Consider the following 22,841-nt stretch of genomic DNA (forward strand, 5'->3'; position numbering starts at 1 on the left):
CGGGCAGCGTAGTTAAAAGTGCATTTCGTTCTCATGTGGACTAGATCTACCACTCCGGGAATTTTGTTGAAAAACATTTCAGCAAGGAAAATTGAACACAATAGTATCCATTTTCTAGCTTACAATTCTTTATTGTAAAATATCGGCAAATCTTACATTAAGGTAACCGCAGTCAAGAAGACCCGAAACGTCACCCATTCCTTCTCTCCCGATATGTTGCCTGACCTGCTGAGTTACTCCAGCATTTTGTGAATAAATCGATTTGTACCAGCATCTGCAGTTATTTTCTTATACATAGAACTATCCATGCTTTGTATTGATATACGCTCAAAATCTGTTCTTATCTTGTGAAGATGGAGCTTTCCGGATTATAGCTTCACCTCATCTGGGAAACCCAATAACGTATCTGGTCCTTCTTCACGTAAACCAGTTACGTGAGAGGATCGCATAAACACCTCTCTCAAAGACACGATTTTTATCTGAATGCTAAGGCAATTCCATTGACTTAGCCGATGCTTAAAAACCCCTGCGGTTGTCTGATAAGTTCATATTGTCTAAATTCACCCCAAAACTTTCTTTTTAAATTGGAGAATATTAACGAATTAAGAAAGTGGAATTAAATACTTATGATTTAGGACAAAGAATTAAGAAGTGGTAATTAAAATCAAACAGTTCATCATTGATTACAACCTGAAAAGGCTAACAAGATATGGCGATTGCATTGCTTAGAATCATTTCATTGTCTGAGGTTAACTAAATAGATTCGTCATTTTAATTGTTTTCAACCGTAATTAATGTTTTCAATTTAAACAGCAAATATATCGGACAATAAATCATTCTTACTATATTAATATATGTTTCTAAAACATGAAAGCGTTGAAATGCATTCGCATTGTTGTATCTTTGCCGGCCGACTGAACATGGCTTGGTCTTTCTAGATTAAGTTATTATTTCTAGGGTCCTGCCTAATTCTTCCTAGATAAAATATACGGCGAGACTTATTTGTTAAATCCTTCACTACACTGCCACGTAATGAACGTGAAGGACCCTGTCATCAAGCATGACCAGTAAGGGATCGTAACGGAAGTCAACCGTTATCAAGACACAAAAAAGAGGTGCGGGTAACTATAGAAAACAAAAACAATGCTGGAGAAACCTAGGGAACAGGCAACATCTGTGGAGCGATATGGTTAACGACTTTTGGGGTTGGGTCTCTTCTTCAGACTATTTTGCCGGACTGTGACAAGCTCACTGTCAGAATGTCCTGGATCAGTATAGAACATATAAGTAGGGATGCAGAAGCGATATTGAAAAGGAACTACACCTGACTATGCAAGTACTTGATCTACTTCCACGACCGCGTCAACCGCGTGAGCAGAATCCAAGGATATTTCAATCCATTTTTAAATTCCTCTCTGAATTTCTTTTGTGTTCCTGCGTAAATGCAAGTGTTGGTGCAACAGCTGAGGAGCTGCAACATAATCCCACTTTCCTGGAGAATGAAGGATGGTTGGTTACCCACAGAGCCCGTTGAGTAGCTCCCTTGGAGAATGCGCACATATAAGAAATTTAAGACATAGGTTATCCATAACACTATAAAACTTCCCGAAATTGTAAAGAGTAAAATGATTGACTTTTTCCTGCTCTCCATTTCAGGATCAACCTCCTTCTCTCCGTTCCTTTGGGCGCGGAGTCGTCTGCGAGCTCTGTTGGCAGACAGAATGTGCCTGACGGTTAGAGCATTGAGCAGCAACATAAAGAGGAATGGGGCAGACGGGTTCAGGACACGGTCAATCCAATCGTAAGCTGCCCATAGGAGATTAGAGTAAAAACTTGTTGTAATGTTACAGTACCAGGGCACGTTGTTAACTATGTACAAAGGTTCATATGCAAAGTACCACGGTATGTTTTTTACACAAGCGAGGGCGCAGATCGTGCCGATAACAATGGAAGCCATTTTCTCGGTGCAGTATTTTGTTTTGAGTTTTGGACAACAAATGGCTATAAACCGATCGAGGGTGAAAGCGACAGTTAACCACACTGAGCTGTCTCTGGCGGAAAAAATTAAAACTATTCTGAGAGTGCAAACTGGAGTGGTGTAGAGTTCGACGACAGCAAAATATAACATACTGATCCGGTGCAATATCACAGCCGTGACGAGGACGAGAAGATCCGTCACTGCCATGCCCAGGAGGTATCGAGTGATGCATCTGGAAAGACCACACTTTCCTCGAGACAGAATCACTATCGTCACCAAGTTACCTGATTAACAAAATGGAGAACCCATTGGTTTATTTGACTGTGTAAACAGCGTACATAAGCAATAGTAACTTAACGGATCAATGGCCAGAGAAGGATAAATATACATGTATATATATTTTTTTTAATTTGAGAAATATTTAATATTTTTGAGAAAAACGTAATTGATGACTTAAAACAATGAAAGGTACAGGTTATGGCTTTTCGCTCCAAATAATCAATATATACAATGAACCTTCGAACTAAGATAGGTAATCTATAAGTATTGCATGATTGTTTAAATCCGCCGGATTATATCAAGAATCCCGTTTTATTAGTTCTGATGAAATAAACGTGTCATTAATGGTAGTCACGAATTGGAGTACGTATTGAGGCAACGGACACGCGTCGGTGCTGTAACAATGAGTCTCGCGCAGTTATGAACCTTTAAGCCATGGGTCCATTGGAACTGATAGTGAGAATGGCAGCAAAGGCAATAGACAAAAAAAAATTGTGGCAAGCTACGTGGATTGAGTTTAGAAACGGTTGATTGACCTTACCTGGAATACCGAAAGCTGCCAGAATAGGATAGTAAATCGCAAACAGCAGACCCGTCACTTTCCCGTGCATTTTCTCCAGATGTTGCTGAACACACTGTCATACTTTATGTGTCTCTTTATATAATTATTGGAAACGCCTAGGGAAAAAGTAAAACACACGTCATCCATGGAATAATCCAATACGGTTGAATCGCCAGTTATATTTGCGATGAGCATTAAACAGAAAATAAACAGAGTGAGGTGACAACGAGGCATACAAAAATATCCCTCGGATGGAAGATTTCTCTGAGTGGGATCCATTAATTCAAATTTCAAGTCTTTCTTTAATTTCGTGCATTTATTCTTCAGTTATTTGTCCCTAATGTCAACATCATTACTGTTATTTGAAATATAGATATGTACCATTACATATCAACCACCAACGTCACGGCAAATAAATATTCAATTCGGTAGTCTGGCTGTCTTTTGTACAGGAAACACGGATGGATTCACCGACTATTTACCACCACATCGAGGTAACGCACGTATGAATATCTCACTAAAGGTTCTGTGAATGTTTATCTCAACTGAGAGATGTTAACAGATTCATACAAAAATACAGCGCAGACCTTGCAGCCCAGCAGATCCAGCCCGGCCATCAATCACACGTTCCTACAGTAATTCTTCATTAGTCACATTTCCCCCACATTCTATCGACTAAAACATCACCCACACACGCGCAAATTTTACCATTCACGCAGAGGACTCCACGGTGGAAATTAATCAACTGACCCACATGTCATTGTCAGATACAATGAGCAAAGGATGCCGACCTGGTAACAACGAGAACATCCAATCTCCACACAGGCAGCTCGCGCACTGTGGTTAAACCTGGGTCTCTTGCTCTATGAGATACGTTGTAGTGTCTACAACAACGGCCAAGCAAGACGTTCACAATCGTTACTCAACGCAAGTAACAACAACATTAGGATAACCTCACCTAACCCCAACTAACCTCCAGCAATATGTATGATTTGTTCTTGGCGATCCAGTATACTATCATCGTTTGCACCATTTCTCAGGACAATCAATATCCAAGCGTCATGACTGTTGACTTCTCAATAGATATGCTTTGCTGTAAAACACGTGGAAATCCTAGATTAAGCTATCCGAAGTCAAGATGGCCCAACAGAACTCAATCATTCATACTCAACACTGACCTATTCACAAAATGTGTTCTTAACTTGTTCAGAGGATATTTCTTGAACCTTAATCTTATCTGGGAGATGCAATAACGTATCGGGGTCGACCACAGCGTAAATCCGTTACATGGAAGGAAAGCACAACCGCGTCTCTCGAAGATGTAAAGGTTTTGGTTGTGTATCAAGACATCACCATTGATTGAAATGATCGTTAAATATTCATATCGGTATCTGCAAGTTCATAATATTTAAATGCATGCCATGCCTTTTTGAAATTCGAGAAATGCTAACGAATTTAGAAAGTGAAAATAAATGAAACTAAGAATTGTTTCTTACAATAAATCGGTTAAAATAAGTAAAAGAATGAATCGTTTCTCCGACAATTTCCGTTATCTACTGGATGATGTTAAATGTTGGATTTTGAAAGAAAATACTCACAGTTTTACATCATACGGTCGTGTTCTAGCAGGTTACGTATTTCCAAGTAGGCAGCTGCAAACCCTAAGTGCTGTTGCCGTTCACTGTTCCTTCAATGCTGCTGCTATACCGAATTACCATGGAATCCCGCATGGGAGCATGGGGCACCGTTTACAGCCCAAAATCCAATGCAGTACATTGCGTCGTGATATCTGTCGGATTCTAATTAATTACAACTGAAAAAAAGGCGAATAAAGGCGTCCTTGTGAACAATGACTGGTGATTGCATTGTTCAAGATATTTTCATTGTCTGAGATAAATATTTGATTAATTTTTATTTAATATTTATTTAAATGGCGTTTGTATTGTTTACAGAGCTCTTACAATTATCACATTTTGAATCTAAACGAGCTAATAATTTGGACAACTTTAAATCATTATTACAATTGTAATGTATTAGCCATTCGAATGAAATTTAAGCCATTTTCTCGGTGCAATATTTTGTTTTCAGCTTCGGACCAGAAATGTTTATAAACCGATCGAGGATGAAAGCGACTGTTAACCACACTGAGCTGTCTCTGCCGGTAAAATATTTAAACTATTCCGAGAGTGCAGACTGGAGTGGTGTACATTTCGACGACAGGAAAAAATAACATACTGATCCGGTGCAATGTCACATCCGTGATAAGGACGAGAAGACCCGTAACTGCCATGCTCAGGAGGTACCGAATGTTGCATCTGGAATGACCACACTTTTCTCGGGACACGCCGCATCTGCGTCCAAGGTGTTCCATACCAGGACATCTGAGACCAGGACATTTTTGAAGACGTGACCAAGAAGGTTGACGAGGGCAGAGCTGTAGATGTTGCGTACGTGGACTTCAGTAAGGCGTTCGACAAGGTTCCGCATGGTAGGCTGCTCTAGAAGGTTAGATCGCATGCGTTACAGGGAGAGACAGCTGAATGGTTAGCAAATTGGCTCTATAGAAGGAAGGAGAGGATGATGGTGGAAGATTGCTTATCGGACTGGAGCCCTGTGACAAGTGGTGTGCCTCAGGGTTCGATGCTGGGCTCGTTACTGTTTGTCATCTATATCAATGATTTGGATGAGAGCCTACAAGGCAAGATTAGCAAGTTTGCTGATGATACAAAAGTTAGTGATTGGTTGTGAAACATTGCAGCAGGTTTGGATCGATTGGACAGGAGCAATGGTTGATGGAATTTTATGCAGAAAAGTGTGAGGTGTTGCATTTTGGGACGTCAAGCAGAGCCGGACCTACACAGTAAATGGTAGACCTCTGGGTAGTGTTGTAGAACAAAGGGATCTAGGAGTACTGGTGCATGGTTCTGTGAAGGTCGTATTGCACGTAGATACGGTGGTTAAAAAGGCTTTTGGCACGTTGGCCTTCATCAGTCAGAGTACTGAGTATGGAAGTTGGGAGGTCATGTTGCAGTTGTATAAGATGTTGATGAAACCGCTTTTAGAATATTGTGTTCAGTTTTGGGCACCCTGTTAGAGGAAAGATATTGTCAAGCTTGAAAGGGTTCAGTAAAGATTAATGAGGATGTTGCCAGGACTAGAGGGTGTAATCTATAGGAGAGTTTGAGTAGGCTTGCTCTTTATTCCATGGGGCACAGGAGGACGAGGGGGGATCTTATAGAGGTATACAAAATCATGAGAGGAATAGATCAGGTAGATGCACAGAGTCTTTTGTGCAGCGTACGGGAATTGAGGACCAGAGGACATAGGTTCAAGGTGAACGAGGAACTATTTAATAGGAATCAGAGGGGCAAGGTTTTCGCACAAAGGGTGGTGGGTGCATGGAACAAGCTGCCAGAGGAGGTCACCAGTAATCGTACTGCGAAGAAAATCCTATTCACAAATTCATTTGGAGTACCGAAACATTACAGGGAAGATGTGGTAGCAACAGGGAGTGTGCAGAAAATCAATGCACTCTGTTGTCTGTAATGGCAGGCTGTAGTTAGAAGACATTTGGTAGCCTGGGTTCATTCCCATTGCAACGTGGGGGTTAAGGTGTGAATGTGTGCAGATTTGTAAAATCACGAGGAGCAGGGATATGGTTGATAGTCTTTTTTTCCCCAGCCAGGGGAATGCAGAACTAGAGAACGCATATTTAAGAGGGGGAAAATTTGAAGGCGGCCTCAGACGTGTTTTTTTCTGGGTATCTGGAACGAATAGCCAGATGAGGTCGTGGACGCCGATGCAACACAATCTCCAAAAGCATTTGGACGGATATAAAAGGCGAGGAGAGCACTAGCATAGATAAGCATAAGTTCATTGTGGAATTGATGAGCCGAAGGGGATCATTGTGTGCGGCGCGGTGATCTTTGGTCCTGATTGCAGCGGAGCGATCGCCCGAAATACCCCGCGCGACAGGATGTGCTTTTCATTCGACCAGGAGGAGGTGAGCACGCATGCGTGGAATTGCCTGCTCCCCTCCCCCCGCGCGTGCGCAGTGGAAGTGTCATTGAGGGAGCGGGTTGCGCGCAGGCTAGCAGAGGGTTCGTGGGAGGAGCTGGTGCTTTCTCGATTTGAACCTCGGACGCTGAATGAAGGAAGCATCGAGGATCGGTGCAAAGGAGCAGCGCTTGCAGTGCGGTGCTCAGGCCTGCGTTCGACTCAATAGGTTAACCGGCCTCTTGTTGCTGCGGAAACGGGTAAGCAGCAGCGCGCATGCGCTAGATCCTTGGCGATCGAACAAAGAGGGGGCGGGACCTAAGGGCGGTGAAGGAACGATTCGATCTGATTGACGCGTCTGAGGTGGGTGTGGAAGTGAACAGAGTTGGTGGCGAAGAAATGCGGGGATCGTGCGGTGAGTTCTTGTTTTGTTGTATCTTGTGGTCATCACTTCCGAAGAGTCCACTAGGGACCATACTGGAAGTATCCTATACCCACTAGGGACAATTTTTTAACACCATCCTACACCCACTCGGGACAATTTTTTACATTTACCAAGCCAATTAACCTGCAAACTTGTACGTCTTTGGAGTGTGGGAGGAAACCGAAGATCTCGGATAAAACCCACGCAGATCAAGGCGAGAACGTACAAACTCCGTCAAGACTGCACCTGTAATCAGGATCGAACCCGGGGCTCCAGCGCTACATTCGCTGTAAGGCAGCAACTCTCCGTTGCGCCGCCGTTTACCGCAGGAGGTGAGAAAAAAACTTTTTCACCCAGACAGTTGTGAATTTGTGGAATTCTCTGCCACAGAGGGCAGTGGAAGCCAAATCACTGGATGGATTTAAGAGAGAGTTAGATAGAGCTCTAGGGGCGAGTGTGGAATCAAGGGATATGGGGAGAAGGGAGGCATGGGTTATTGATTGGGGACGATCAGCCATGATCACAATGAATGGCGGTGCTGGCTCGAAGGGCCGAATGGCCTCCTGCACCTATTTTCTATGTCTATGTTTCTAGGAGCATGGTGCAGCTGGTTAAGCCGCTGCCTCACAGCGCCGGACACCCGGGTACGATCCTGACCTCGGGTATGTTCTGTGTGGAGTTTGCACCTTCTCCTGTCATCGCGTGGGTTTCCACCGAGGGCTCCACTTTCCCACCCACATCCCAAACACGTTCGAGTTTGTAAGCTAATTTCTATCCTGGCAAAAGGGTTCCATTCGAAATATACATATATTCTAACAGATCTCCACTCATCCTCTGACGTTCCAGGAAAGCAAGAGTAATTTTTACAAAAATGTTCCAGGTGAAGAAAGTAGAATTACTGGAGGGAGTTTGTGGAAGTAATTTTTCATCAAGTAGTGGTTCGAATCTGGAAAGCACTACTTGGGGTAGTGAAAATTTAAGTAGTACTAGACGACCCGTGGAACCGTTGAGTTCTGTTGTTACTAAAGTTTCTTTGTATGTATCTTTCTATGTGTCAAGCGCTTTTGATTGCAATATGCGCATTAATTTATTTCAACAAAGAAACTGACAAGATACTAAAGTTTCTTTAGTAATTTGTCAGTTTCTTTGTTGAAATAAATTAATGCGCATATTGCGATCAAAAGCGCTTGATACATAGAACATAGAAACACAAAAAACAGGTGCAGGAGGAGGCCATTTGGCCCTTCAAGCCAGCACCTTCATTCATTGTGATAATGGCTGATAATCCACAATCAGTAACCTGTGCCACCTTCTCCCCATATCCCTTAATTCCACTAGCCTCTCTCTAACTCTCCTTTAAATTCATCCAGTGAATTGGCCCCCAATGCCTTCTGTGGCAGTGAATTCCACAAATTCACAACTCTATGGGTGAAAAGGTTTCTTCTCATCTCAGTTGTAAATGGCCTCCCCTTTATTCTTAGACTTTATTCTTATTCTTGGACTCCCCCAACATTGGGAACATTTTTCCTGCATCTAGTTTCTCCAGTCCTTTTATAATTTTATAGGTCCCGAGAAGATCCCCTCTCATCCAATGAGTTGGTTGGGCAAAAATCAGCCAAAACGGTACACGATACCGCAACAATTTGAACGAAATACGACCTGTGGACCCGTTGGATTCCCGTTGTGACAGTCCCGGGGCCGGGGGCAGGCGAGGGGAGATAGGAAAGGGGAGAGGGAGTCACTCACCCTGGCCCTGGGCAGCTATCGCGGCGGTCAGCAGCAGGAGAGCGGCCGCAAGGCACTGCCCCACATTCACCCTGCCGGCGGCCATCTTCTTTGACCTTCTCTATGCCGCCGTGCTGCAGCACGGGAGGAAGGTCAGGCGCGGGGCATGCCGGGACAGGCACCCGTCCTCATGGCGCTGCTGCGCAGGCGCGCTGCCGCCAGACCCGGCAACCCTCCCCCAACTGCGCACGGGTAGATACTGGGCCTGGCAACCCTCCCCCAACTGCGCAGGTGGAACTGCAGAGCCCAGCAAGTGGGAGTGCACTGCACTATAAAGTTACTAAAGTTTAGAAAGTGAATTACTTTTAAAATATAACAAAACTTGATACTGTACACCGCAGGCGAATGGTGAGTAAAGTGCCCATGAATTTGGTGCACTATTGTGTACCGTTTTGGCTGTATTTTGGGAACATACATAGATACATATATACATACACACATATATATAGAAGATGAGACTTTCAGTAATATGTAGATTTCGATCATCTTCTGAAATGCTGTGGCATTGAAGGCTACGGGGAGAGTGTTAGAATGTTTGACCAACATTGTTAGCTACTCAATGGCCAACATGGACATGGTGTCCGAAGAATTATTTCTGTGCTATGGTCACGGAATCCTATGTCTTGGAGACAAGCTTCTATGTCAGAATATGTTGTGTTGAAATAGACAATAGACAATAGGTGCAGGAGGAGGCCATTCTGCCCTTCGAGCCAGCACCACCATTCAATGTGATCGTGGCTGATCATTCTCAATCAGTACCCCGTTCCTGCCTTCTCCCTATACCCCCTGACTCCGCTATCCTTAAGAGCTCTATCTCGCTCTCTCTTGAGTGCATTCAGAGAATTGGCCTCCACTGCCTTCTGAGGCAGAGAATTCCTCAGATTTACAACTCTCTGACTGAAAAAGGTTTTCCTCATCTCCGTTCTAAATGGCCTACCCCTTATTCTTAATCTGTGGCCCTGGTTCTGGACTCCCCCAACATTAGGAACATGTTTCCTGCCTCTAACGTGTCCAACCCCTTAATAATCTTATATGTTTCGATAAGATCCCCTCTCATCCTTCTAAATTTTTGTTTGGTGGTTTTCACCATGGAGGAGACCAGGGGAGGGAATGGAATAGAGAATAGCCTCTGTAAATTGCCCCTAGCAATTGTAGGGAGTGCATGAGTAAGTGGATTCTTGCACAGAACTGCTGTGAACGAATGATCGATGATCGACATGGACTCGGTGGGTCGATGTTGGTGTTTTCCATGCTATGTCTCCAAATTAAACTAAATTAATCTGTGGATTAGAATCAGCATTTGGGTAAGTAGAAGGCGGCGCGGCGACACCATTGGTGGTGATGTTGCCTCAGCTCCAGTTCAATCATGACCTGACGTCCTGCCTGTGTGGAGTTTGCATGTTCTCCTAGTGAATGCATGGGATTCTTCCCGATGTTCTGGTGTCCTCCCATGTCCAAAAAATAAGCGTGGATTAGTAGGTTCATGAGCCACTAAATTGTTCTAAAGTGTGAAGGTGAGTGGTGGAATCTGAGGATGCTGTGAGGAAAAATAAAATATAGGATTAGTATCAATCGGTCGTGGTTCATTGGCAAGTGCTCACTGGGTTCAAAAGCTTGTTTCCATGCTACATGATTCCAAGAAAAGAAGAAGGAATGTCTTGGGAGGGACTGGATTTGTATTTTCTCACTTTCTCTTGCCTTCTTTCCAAGAGACAGGTTCTTCCAGAGACATGCGCCAAGTATCAGGCTAATTAATCTATTCAATCATTTCAACACAACATATTCTGTTGTGAAGGCATATCGGCAAGACATTGGATCTGTGACAATATGTCCATGTTGGCCATTGTGTAGCTGACAATTCTATGTCAAAGTTCTAACACTCTGCCTGTAGCCTTCAATGCCATAGCATTTCAAAAGATGATCGAAATACTACTTAAATTTTCAGTACCTGGGCATTGCCTTCCAGATTCCCACCACGACTTGATGAAGAATTACATTCACAAACTCCCTCTAATAATTCTCCCTTCTTCACCTGGAGCATTTGCTTAAAAATCTATTTTTTCCCTGGAACATCAGAGCTTGAGTGGAGACCTGATTGAAATATATGTCATTGTGATAATAGTGCAACCATTTTGGCAGAATGGAAATGTCAAAGGTTTTAAGTTAAGGGGGCAAAGTTTAAAGATGTGCAGGGCAGTTTTTCTTACACAGAGGGTGGTGGTTGCCTAGAATGAGCCGTGAGGTGTGGCGGTGGAGGCAGATACATTAATGGAGTTCAAGAGTCTTTTATATAGGCACATGGATATGCAGGGAATGGAGGTATATGGGTCACTTGCAGACAGAGGAGGTTAGTTTTACTTGGTATCATGTTCGGCACAGAAATAGAAACATAGAACATACAAAAATAGGTGCAAGAGTATGTCATTTGGCCCTTCGAGCCAGCACCACCATTCAATGTGATCATGGCTGATCTTCCCCAATCAGTACTCCATTCCTGCCTTCTCCCCATGATTCCGCTAGCCCGAAGAGCTCCATCTAACTCTCTTGAATGCATCCAGTGAAACGGCCTCCACTGCCTTCTGAGGCAGAGAATTCTGCAAATTCACAACTCTATCTGTGAAAAAGTTTGTCCTCATCTCAGTTCTAAATGGCCTACCCTTTATTTTTAAGCTGTGGCCCCTGTTTCGGGACTCCCCCAACATCGGGAACATGTTTCTTGCATCTAGCGTGTCCAATTCCCTTTATAATTTTCTGTCCCAGCCCAGCCCAGTCGCCCCATTCTTTCATCATATGTCAGTCCCGCCATCCCGGGAATTAATCAGGTGAACCTACACTGCACTCCCTCCATAGCAATAATGTCCTTCCTCAAATTAGGATTGCACACAATTCTCCAGATGCGGTTTCACCAGGGCCCTGAACAATTGCAGTAGGTCCTTCTTGCTCCTAAACTCAAATCCTCTAGCAATGAAGACCAACATGCCAGTAGCTTTCTTCATTTCCTGCTGTATCTGCATGCTTACTTTCAGTGACTGATGTACAAGCACACCCAGGTCTTGTTGCATCTCCCCTTTTCTAATCTGATAGCATTCAGATAATAATCTGCCTTCCTGTTCTTGCAACCAAAGTGGATAACCTCACATTTATCCACATTATATTCCATCTGCCATGCATCTGCCCACTCACCCAACCTATCCAAGTCACCCTACAGCCTCATAGCATCCTCATCGCAGCTCACACTGCCACCCAGTTGTCACATTTAATTCCCTCGTCTAAATCGTTAATATATATTGTAAATAACGGGTCGCAGCACCGAGACTTGCGGCACCCCACCAGTCATTGCCTGCAATTCTGAAAAGGACCCGTTAATTCCTACTCTTTGCTTCCTGTCTGCCAACCAGTTCTCTATCCATATCAATACCCTATCCCCAAAACCATGTCCTCTAATTTTGCACACTAATCTCTTGTGTGAGACCTTGTCAAAGGCTTTGTGAAAGTCCAGACATACCACATCCACTGGCTGTCCCTTATCCATTCTACTTGTTACATTCTCAAAAAATTCCAGAAGGTTAGTCAACCATGATGTCCCCTTCATAAATCCATGCTGACCTTGACCGACCCTGTCACTGCTTTCCAAATGTGGTGCTATAACATGTTTAACAATCGACTCAAGCATCTTCCCCACTCCCGATGTAAGGCTAACTGGTCTATAATTCCCCGTTTTCCCTCTCCTTCCTTTCTTAAAACGTGCAGTTACATTGGTTCCACAGGAACTGATCCAGAGTCAAGAGAACATTGGAAAATGATCACCAATGCATCGACAATTTCTGAGACCACCTCCTTGAGTGCTCTGGGCTGCAGACCATCAGGCCCTGGGGATTTATCTACCTTCTGTCTCAACAGTTTACCTAATACCATTTCCTGACTAATGTGGATTTGCTTCAGTTCATCCCTCCCACTAGATCCTCGGTCCACTAGTATTTATGTGAGATTGTTTGTGTCTTCCTTAGTGAAGACGGAACCAAAGTACTTGTTTAACTTGTTTAACTGTTCTGCCATTTCTTTGTTTCCCATTATAATTTCACCTGTCTCTGATTGTAAGGGACCTACATTTATCTTTACTAATGTTTTCCTTTTTACATATCTAAAGAAGCTTTTAGAGTCAGTTTTTATATTCCCCGCAAGCTTTCTTTCATGCTCTTTTGTCTGCCTCTTCATAAACCCCTTTGTTCTCCTCTGTTGAGTTCTAAATTTCTCCCAGTCCTCGGGTTTGCTGCTTCCTCTGGCCAATTCATATGCCTTTTCCTTGGATTTAACACTATCCTTGATTTCCCTCATTAGCCACGGTTGAGCTGCCTTCCCCGTTTTATTTTTTCGCCAGACAGGGATGAACAATTTTTGCAGTTCATCCATGCGGTCTTTAAATCTTTGCCATTGCATCTCCACCGTAAACCCTTTAAGTATAATTTGCCAGTCTATCCTAGCCAATTCCCGTCTCATACCTTCAAGGTCTCCTTTCTTTAAATTCAGGACCCTTGTCACTGAATAACCATGTCACTTTCCAAACAACTGCAGAATTCCACCATATTATGGTCACTGTTGCCCAAGGGGCTTTGTACAACAAGATCGCTAACTAATCCTTCCACATTACACAATACCCAGTCTAGGATGGCCTGCTCTCTAGTCAGTTCTTCTTCATATTGGTTTAAAAAAACATCCCTTATGCATTCTAGGAAACCCTCTTCCTCAGCACTGCTACCAATTTGGTTGGCCCAACCTATACACCGATCAGTCAAAACATTGTGACCACCTGCCTAATATGCTGTTGGTCCTCCATGTGCTGCCAAAACAGCACTGACCCACCGAGGCATAGACTCTACAAGACCCCTGAAGTTGTCCTGTGGTATCTGGCACCAAAAGATTAGCAGCAGATCCTTCAAGTCCTGTAAGTTGCGAGGTGGAGCCACCGTGGATTGGACTTATCGATCCAGCACATCCCACAGATGCTCAATCAGATTGAGATCTGGAGAATTTGGAGGCCAGGGCAACACTGTGCACACTTCATCATGTTACTCAAACCATTCCCGAACAATGTGTGCAGTGTGGCAGGGCGCATTATTCTGCTGAAAATACCATCAGGGATTACCATTGCCATGAAGGGGTGTACCTGGTCTGCAAAGATGTTTAGGTAGGTGACATGTGTCATTTATCGTCCACATGAATGGCCGGGCCCAGGGTTTCCCAGAACATTGCCCAGAGCATCACACTCCCTCCACCGGCTAGTCGTCTTCCCACAGTCAGTTCGGACCAGACGGGATACCTTTCATTGCTCTCAGGCATCGATGAGCCTTGGGCGCCCAACACCATGTCGCCGGTTTGTGGTTTGTACCTCCTCGGACCACCGTCGGTTGGTACTCACCACTGCTGACTGGGAGCACCCCACAAGCCTTGCCATTTCAAAGATGCTCTGACCCAGTCGTCTGGCCATAACAATTTGGCCCTTGTCAAAGTCGCTCGGGTCTTTACTCCTACCCATTTCTCCTGAATCCAACACATCAACTTCAAGAACTGACTGTTCACTTGCTGCCTAATATATCCAACCCCATGACAGGTGCCATTGTAACAAGATAACCAATGTTATTCATTTCACCTGTCAGTGGTCATAATATTTTGGCTGATCGGTGTATGTAGATTAAAGTTACCCATGATAACTGCTGTACCTTTGCTACACACCCCTAATTTCCTGCTTGACCCCATCCCCAACCTCCCTACTGTTGTTTGGTGGTCTGTATACAACTCCAACAAGCGTTTTCTGTCCTTGGCTATTTCGCAATTGTACCCATAATGATTCTACAGCATCCAAGCTAATGTTTCTCTTTGCTTTTGTGTTAATCTCCTCTTTAACCCGCAATGCAACCCCACCTGCTCTTCCTCCTGTTTATCCTTCCCGAATATCGAATACCCTTGCAAACAGCCTGCTCTAGTACTGTAACTTTTTAGGTGAGTTAATGCGGAGCAGAATCCATCCAGAGTCAACTCCCTCAAGGATGAAAGAAAAGATAACATAAAGGAAACTTTTGAGATAGTTTATTAGTTTGGATTTCAGCTCTGGGAAAAAAAGGGCAGTATGTGTGATTGGGAGACAAATTCCAGACAATAGGAAGGAATGTTCAATAAACAACTACTGCAGTCTGTTTTGATTTTGTGTTTTGCATCTATTGTAATTATTGTAAAATCTCTTTACAGGATATTGAAAGGGGAATGTTTGGAAGTGGGAGAACGCAAAGTTAACTTATAGATCTGAATGAATCACAACTCATCAAGACCTGAATAATCTTGTTCTCTGAACGTGGAGGGAGAAATGTAAATGCTTCTTTCAGTCATAGAAAATTTCAAACATCAGTTTGGCTTGGTGAGTGCTAAGACCTGCATACCTGACTGTAGGTGTGCCAGGGTGCGCTGAATTTGACCATTCTCATGCTTATGTGATTGAGGTTTAACTGATCATCCAATCTGCAGAGACACATGAACATCTGCATCATGGAGAATCCGTGGAAATGTGAGGACTGTGGCAAGGGATTTGGTTACCCATCGCAGCTGGAAATTCACTTGCACGGTCATACCGCAGAGAAACTGTTCACACGCTCTGAGTTTGGAAAGGGGTTAACTCACTTGTCCCAACTCAGCAATCACAAACTTACTTACACTGATAAAAGGCCTTTCAAATGCCCTGCTTGTGAGAAGAGCTTTAGAAGCAGGAATCATTTGATAAAACACCAGCACACTCACACTGGGGAGAACCTATTCATCTGCTCTATCTGTGGGGACAGATTCACTAAGTCAGAGCACCTTCTGACTCACCAGCGAGTTCACACTGGGGAGAAGCCATTTATCTGCTCCTTCTGTGGGAAGGGATTTGCTCTATCATTCCACCTTCTAAGGCACCAGTGCGCACAGACTGGGGAGAAGCTGTTCACCTGTTTCCTGTGTGAGAAGGAATTCTCTCACTTATCTGCCCTCCAAGCCCACCAGTTAACACACAGCGAGGAGAGTCTGTTCATATGTCCTGATTGTGGGAAGAGCTTTAATAGCTGTGAGATACTGATCAGGCACCAACTCTTGCACGATGATGAGAGACCACTTGGTTGCTTTTACAATGAAAATAGGTGCAGTAACGAAGACAGCCCAGCTCTGGAGAGGACAATCACCTGCTCTGTGTCTGGGCAAGAACTTGTTCAGGATCCCCACCCTGAGAGGCAACAGTGCACCCACACTGGGAAGGGGCCACACATGGTCTCTGTGCCTGAGAAGAAAAACGCTCAGTCACCCCATCCTTTGACGCATCAACAACCTCACAGTGGGGAGACACCATTCACCAACGCAGCGCCGGAGAAGGAATTGACCGAGTATTCTAACCTTTTGGGAAGCCAGCTCAGTCAAAATGGTGGGAAGGCATTTATCTGCCCCATATGTGCGAAGGGATTCACACAAAGAAATAACCTGCTAAAACACCATCTGGTTCACACTGAATACAGACCTTATAAGTGTTCCGACTGCGGGAGGAGCTTTAAAAGCAAACAGGAAGTAGTGAAGCACCGGCGTGTTCATACAGGGGAACGACCTTTTACCTGTTCTGTCTGTGGGAAGGGTTTCCCTTGGACATCCCAGCTGCTGACACACCAGCGAGTTCATACAGGGGAGAGGCCTTTCACCTGTATTGTGTGTGGAAAAGGATTCACTCAGTCATCAAACCTGATGAAACATCAGCGAGTTCACACCGGTGAGAGACCGTTTATCTGCCCTGTCTGTGGGAAGGGATTCATTCAGTCACAACACCTATTGAAACACCAGCGAGTTCATAAGAGACTGGAAAGGTTGGACGCTGCCAGTAGTGCTGTTGTGCAACAGGTTGAAGCCTAAAGCTATGGCTAACATTGAGATGTACAAGAAATGTCCAAGAGCCACCCTCTGCAATGATCGGAATGTTGATGAACAATTGAGATTGCCAAAAACGTACTGCCACATTGGAGATTAGTTTAAGGCATTCATCTGTGCTATAGGTTTATGTTTCATCTATGAAAAAGACTCTTTTGCGAATTATATGAATTATTTTGTGACGATTTGGCAGGATTGTGTGACCGTCATAGGGTCATATGGCATGGAAACAGGCCATTCATTCCAGATTGGCCATGCCCACCAAGATCTCCCATCTACACTTGGCCCACTTGCCCATGTTTGGCCTATTTCCCTCGAAAACTTTCCTATCCATGTACCTGCCCTATGTCTTCCATGTGAAGATAACAATGATGATCTGCAGACCTGTTTGTAGATAATTCCTTGTATCTGTGTAGATAGACAATATATTGAAGTGTGGCACAAAACTGGAGAAGATAGTAGAAGATGTAAATAAAAATGTAGACAGCAAACCAATATTAGATGTTATTTTGGCCCAGTAGGAATTTTGTACACAGTTATGCTGATATACATTTTAGGATGAGTGAGAATGCTTTGGAGAGGTACTATAATGCTCCCAATGATGAAAGATTACAGATATGTGATGGACGTGTGTATCTCCTTTTGAGTAAAGACGTCGAATGGGAGATTAGTTCCTTTGTTCTGAATAAAGTCTGATTCTTACTCCATATTTGCTACTTGACTAGATATTTGTTGCATTTTCTGTTTTTATTTTGGATGTGTGACACTGTTGTATTTTGTTATTGTTTTAGGATATTTTTTTGTTCTGTAAAATACTTGAATATTTCTCTCTCCAGTAATTTCCTTCTACGGTATACCACAGGTGCACTCGGCAATACTGTTCCCAATGTTCCTGTATGCTTCTTAAACCTTGACTACAACAGCTGGCTACTTAAGGCACTGGAAAGGTATCGCCGATACTGTCTCTGCAAAGTCCTCCAAATTTACTGCAAGGATAAGTAAGACAAATCCACAGCTCGTTACTCTCGGTTGACTTTGGCCATGTCATTTTGCATGCCTAACACCAGACTTCCAAACTGGACACTCAGTTCAGAAGGACAGAGAGGGAGGAAATGGAGGTGGGGTAGATAGGTGGTTGATGCAGTAATGAGAAATGAGTGAAACTCTTAATTCAGATGCAGAATCAGGTTCAATAGAGATGTAAACGAGAACAAAGAAGCCACAGGTGGGAGTATTCTGTAGGCCTCCTGATAGTTGCTATACTGTGGAAAACTATACAGGAAGATCTTTTGTAGGCATACAGGAGAGATGCTGCAGTTATAATGGTGACTTTATCTTCATTTACATTGGAGAACACAAAATGACAAAGTAGACTTCAGGACAAGTTGATAGAGTTTACAGGAAACCTTTACAAAAACGTACCTGCATTTTGGTTATAGCGCCCCCCCCCCCCCCCCCCCACACAAACTTCCACCAGTTACACAACGTGCTGGTGCCACATGGTGGAAGCTTACGCTTGCGGGAGCAGAGTTGACGAGCAACATGAAGTTGGCATCAATACCAGAACTGGCGCATCGTGTGTGGCGCCGGGGTCTCAGAGGTACACTGTCCCTTGAATTCTCATTTGTTTAGCAACCCCCCCCCGCCCACAATGCCGCATTTCTACTTTCCTGGTCTTGGGTTAAACTTTTCCCTGCTCACTTGGTTATAGCGGACAATGGGAAATAACGGACGGCATTATTGCGAGGGTTTACTGTATCTGGGAAACTTTTGCAACTAATATATTTTGGATGTAACCAGAGAACCTCAGTCTGAAGAAGGGACCCGACCCGAAACGTCACCCATTCCTTCTCTCCTGAGATGCTGCCTGACCCGCTGAGTTGCTCCAGCATTTTGTGTCTACATTCGATTTAAACCAGCATCTGCTGGGTTTTTTTTCCTACAGCAGAGAGCTCATCTGGTTTCATCAAGTAGAATGAGATTGGAAAATAAATGATCTCATAATAAAGGGTGCTCTGAGAATTCTATTAAAACATGATAAAATTGCATAATCAGTTTGATGGTGAGAAATCAATGTTTTAAAATTAAATAAAGCCATTTGTAAGAGTAGGAAAGCGGCATAGGCTAAAGTACACTGGGAAATAGATTAAAAACCAAGATCTAAGGCTTCACTTCATTATTCTCAACAAAGATGTATTCTTCTGAGAAGTAATGCTGACTAAATCAATACAATATACAAATAAGGAATTGGAAAATGGTATCGGAATCAAAGGAAAAAGCACAGAATGTTGCAAAGATCATTGGCCAGAAGATTGAGAACATTTTGGAAACGACCAAAGCATGACTAAAAATAGACAGAAATGGGAATAGTAAATTGAAAATCATCTGGGAAGAGATGTAAAATAAGGCAAGGTAGCAAGCCTTAATGACCACCATGCACTTTGAGTAATTGGTGATGGCACACCTCAACTCCAGCCTCCCAGACCTTGATCCTGGGCAGTTTGTCCACCATCACAGCAAGCTCAGAGCAGGAATCATCTCCCTGACCCTGCAGTCATTTCTAGAACATCTAGATAACAAGGATACTTACAACAGACTCCTATTTATTGATTATAGCTCTGCCTTCAATATAACAAACACATATAGCAATGGATATCGAAACCATTAAAGCTGCTTCCTTTTCAAATGCAAAGAGATCATTGATTGCTCTTGCTCTGGTGCATTACAGTGCTATTGGAAGTGCAGGGAACTTTGGCACAAAGAGCAACTCATTGAAAGTACTTAAAATGATAGATCAACCCCAGGAATGGGATTGTCCTTGTGGTCAATCAGTGGAGGAAATTAAAGAAATGTCTGTTGAATACCATTATTGATTACAGTGGAGGATGGGGGGGGGGGGATCAGGATGTAGAGGGGTGTTGTACTTCCTTTTTCCGGAGGATGTATCTCATTAATATTGCCAATTCCACAGCTCTCGCTCATATGCTGAAGAACTGGATTTCCTAGCATGGATCAGTCTGTGCTTCATAGTGCAACACAAACATGCTTTCATTCCCCCTGAGATTCTTAACTTTAGGGCAGAAATAGTAGTGGGGTGACGTTTCATCGCCCAGCCTCCTGTTCTGCCTTTTAATTAGATCTGAATGGGTCCAACATTGACCATAGCTTCCCTCCCAAGCAGCTCAAATATTTGTCAACCTTGAATGTATACGATGAATCCACTTCTACAAGTTCCCGTAGTTGAGAATTTCAGAGAAGAAATTCCTCATCTACATCGTAAATTTGTAATCCCCTTATTCTGAAACTTCAATCCTGAGGTCTAGGGGGCAATAACTTCTCAGCTTCCACCCAATCAACCCCTTTCAGCAATAGACAATAGACAATAGGTGCAGGAGTAGGCCATTCAGCCAGCCAGCACCGCCACTCAATGCGATCATGGCTGATCACTCTCAATCAGTACCCCGTTCCTGCCTTCTCCCCATACCCCCTCACTCCGCTATCCTTAAGAGCTCTATCCAGCTCTCTCTTGAATGCATCCAACGAACTGGCCTCCACTGCCTTCTGAGGCAGAGAATTCCACACCTTCACCACTCTCTGACTGAAAAGGTTCTTCCTCATCTCCGTTCTAAATGGCCTACCCCTTATTCTTAAACTGTGGCCCCTTGTTCTGGACTCCCCCAACATTGGGAACATGTTTCCTGCCTCTAATGTGTCCAATCTCCTAATTATCTTATATGTTTCAATAAGATCCCCCCTCATCCTTCTAAATTCCAGTGTATACAAGCCTAATTGCTCCAGCCTTTCAACATACGACAGTCCCGCCATTCCGGGAATTAACCTAGTGAACCTATGCTGCACGCCCTCAATAGCAAGAATATCCTTCCTCAAATTTGGAGACCAAAACTGCACACAGTACTCCAGCAAGGTAGCAGTAACTGAACCTGCCCAAACTCCTGGAATCAACCTGATTTATCTTCTCTGCACTACCTCCATTGCAAGCGCATCCTTCCTTAAATATAGAGAACAAAACTATGCACGGTTCTCCGTGTCTAGTCTCATCAATATTCTGCTAAATTGCACCAACCCTTTTGAATTTCTGTTCCTTACACTGCTCTTCCTAATTACATGCTATGACTGTGAACTTTAGACTTTAGAGATACAGCACAGCAACAGGCCCTATGGTCCAGCAAGTCTGTGCCGACCAGTGATCACCTGTACACTAGCACTATCCAACACACTATGGACAATTTTTTTACAACTTACCAAAGCCAATTAGGGAGTAAATCGGAGCAGTCACAGCAAGAACGTACAAACTCCGTACAGACAGCACATATAGTCAGGATTGAACCCGGGTCTCTGGCACTATAAAATAACAACTCTACATGCGCGACTGTGCTGTGCCACTGGCTGCAAGTTCCGTGTTTCACTCATTGGGACTTCAGTTTGTATCGCAGCATTTAGCAGTTTCTATGTTTAAATAATAACATTTTTAAAAAATATATATATATATATATATATATATTAATAACCTACAATTATGCTGGAGTGTATTCCATGTGCCAACATCTTCCCCACTCACTTTGCAGGCTCTATGTCATAATTGTTAACCACATACATTTTCATCAGCAACAAATTTGGCTGCAGTACACTCAGTCCCTTCCATCAATCTTTAACACAGAGTGTAAATAGTGAGACCCCAGTAATGATCCCTGTGGTACCCGACTAATAAGTGGGTGCAAATCCTAAAATGACCCATCTTTCAAGATGTTTTGATTTTTGATAGTTAGCCTTTCCCCCATTTGTACAAGGCACTGCCTCCAATCCGATGTGCTTCTGCTTTCTGCAATCGTCCTCATGGGGCATTTTATTGGATATCTTCTGGAAGTCCAAATACACATCTTTATCTACCTTCGTTGTTATATCCTCATTTAATTCCAGTAACATTGCAAAAATGATTTCCATTTCTGAAAACCATGATGACTTGCTTCTTCATCCAAATAACTTGAAAACAAATTGAGCATTGAACTTTCACACAGTATCTTTATTTTAATTAAGTTACACATTTAAAATATTAAATCTCGTACAGTCATTGAACAGCAGTAATTTTCAACACCTCTACATTCTTTTCGTAAAATCTCAAGATAAAACTAAGATTGTTTTGAATTGTGCAAATAAGGTTTTGTTTCTACAAGTGATTTAAACGAACAGGAAAATGAAACTTGATTGAGCTCCTCGCTGTCTGCTGCCTGTGTTGATCATAGCAAAGGTCTTAGCTTTTTTAACTTGACTCAGTTAAAACTATTTATCTTCAAGAAAAAACAGCTAAACTGTCTTGGATTTCAAAAATATTTGAAACCTTCAGGTCTAATGTTCTAGGACATTAAATATGGCTCCGAAGTTAAATCTAATGGTGGGTAGCATTCTGAGAAATGTGGGTATTGCCCTGTGGAAGTGATATTGAAGTTATCACGACAGAAGAACTTAAGCTGCTCTATGAAATGGGCTCATTTCGACAAATTGTCCAGCATGGACAAGTTGTGATATATAGCCTGTTTCCATGCTCTATAGCTCTATGATTATGACTCGATAGTAGTACTTTGAGGGGGAGTTTATGGAAATGTGAAAATAATAAAATAGGATTAGTGAGTATGAGTAATTTGATAGTTGGTGTGGAGTTGTTGGACTGAGGAGCATATTTTCATGCTGTGCACTAACCTACAAGTTTAAGATTTAACTGCAAATCAAAATAAAGTGAGCAGCAGCACCATTCTTTAGGATGCACTAACAAGTCAGCATGAATTGTTCAACAGCACCATCCACAACTGCCCTCTTAACCACCCAGAAAAGACAACTACAAGCAAGCACATGGCAACCCAAGTTTTCCT

At 43.2% G+C, this 22,841-nt stretch overlaps 3 protein-coding genes across 5 annotated transcripts in view; 1 reads left to right on the plus strand and 2 right to left on the minus strand.

Annotated features, from left to right (window-relative positions):
- Positions 1 to 22,841, minus strand: part of LOC144601114 (uncharacterized) — a 552,083-nt gene that overhangs the window by 483,429 nt on the left and 45,813 nt on the right. The window lies entirely within an intron of this gene.
- LOC144601205 (putative G-protein coupled receptor 139) lies at positions 1,346 to 2,868 on the minus strand. Its single transcript, XM_078413180.1, has 2 exons — positions 2,799 to 2,868; positions 1,346 to 2,262 (listed from the first exon to the last, which is right to left on the minus strand). Exons 1-2 carry the CDS (start codon positions 2,866 to 2,868, stop codon positions 1,346 to 1,348), a joined length of 987 nt encoding a protein of 328 aa, XP_078269306.1.
- On the plus strand, positions 6,888 to 17,605 carry LOC144601099 (uncharacterized). Of its 3 annotated transcripts, none has more exons than XM_078413036.1 (3): positions 6,888 to 7,230; positions 15,268 to 15,433; positions 15,541 to 17,605. In XM_078413036.1, the coding sequence occupies exons 2-3, from the start codon at positions 15,389 to 15,391 to the stop codon at positions 16,939 to 16,941; spliced, it is 1,446 nt and encodes a 481-aa protein (XP_078269162.1). In that variant the 5' UTR covers positions 6,888 to 7,230; positions 15,268 to 15,388; the 3' UTR covers positions 16,942 to 17,605. The 3 variants fall into 3 exon arrangements, with proteins under 3 accessions (XP_078269162.1, XP_078269163.1, XP_078269164.1); XM_078413037.1 differs by having other exon boundaries at positions 6,888 to 7,075; XM_078413038.1 differs by lacking the exon at positions 6,888 to 7,230 and adding an exon at positions 7,446 to 7,571.

This window comes from Rhinoraja longicauda, chromosome 16, assembly GCF_053455715.1.
Source record: "Rhinoraja longicauda isolate Sanriku21f chromosome 16, sRhiLon1.1, whole genome shotgun sequence".
Lineage (NCBI taxonomy): Eukaryota > Metazoa > Chordata > Chondrichthyes > Rajiformes > Arhynchobatidae > Rhinoraja > Rhinoraja longicauda.

Coding starts and splice junctions, on each gene's coding strand:
- LOC144601099 (XM_078413036.1), top strand. CDS start 15,389: ATGCTTCTTTCAGTCATAGAAAATTTCAAACATCAGTTTGGCTTG. Junction 15,434..15,540: donor TCAAACATCAGTTTGGCTTG/GTGAGTGCTAAG, acceptor TCCAATCTGCAG/AGACACATGAACATCTGCAT.
- LOC144601205 (XM_078413180.1), bottom strand. CDS start 2,868: ATGCACGGGAAAGTGACGGGTCTGCTGTTTGCGATTTACTATCCTATT. Junction 2,263..2,798: donor GGCAGCTTTCGGTATTCCAG/GTAAGGTCAATC, acceptor TTTGTTAATCAG/GTAACTTGGTGACGATAGTG.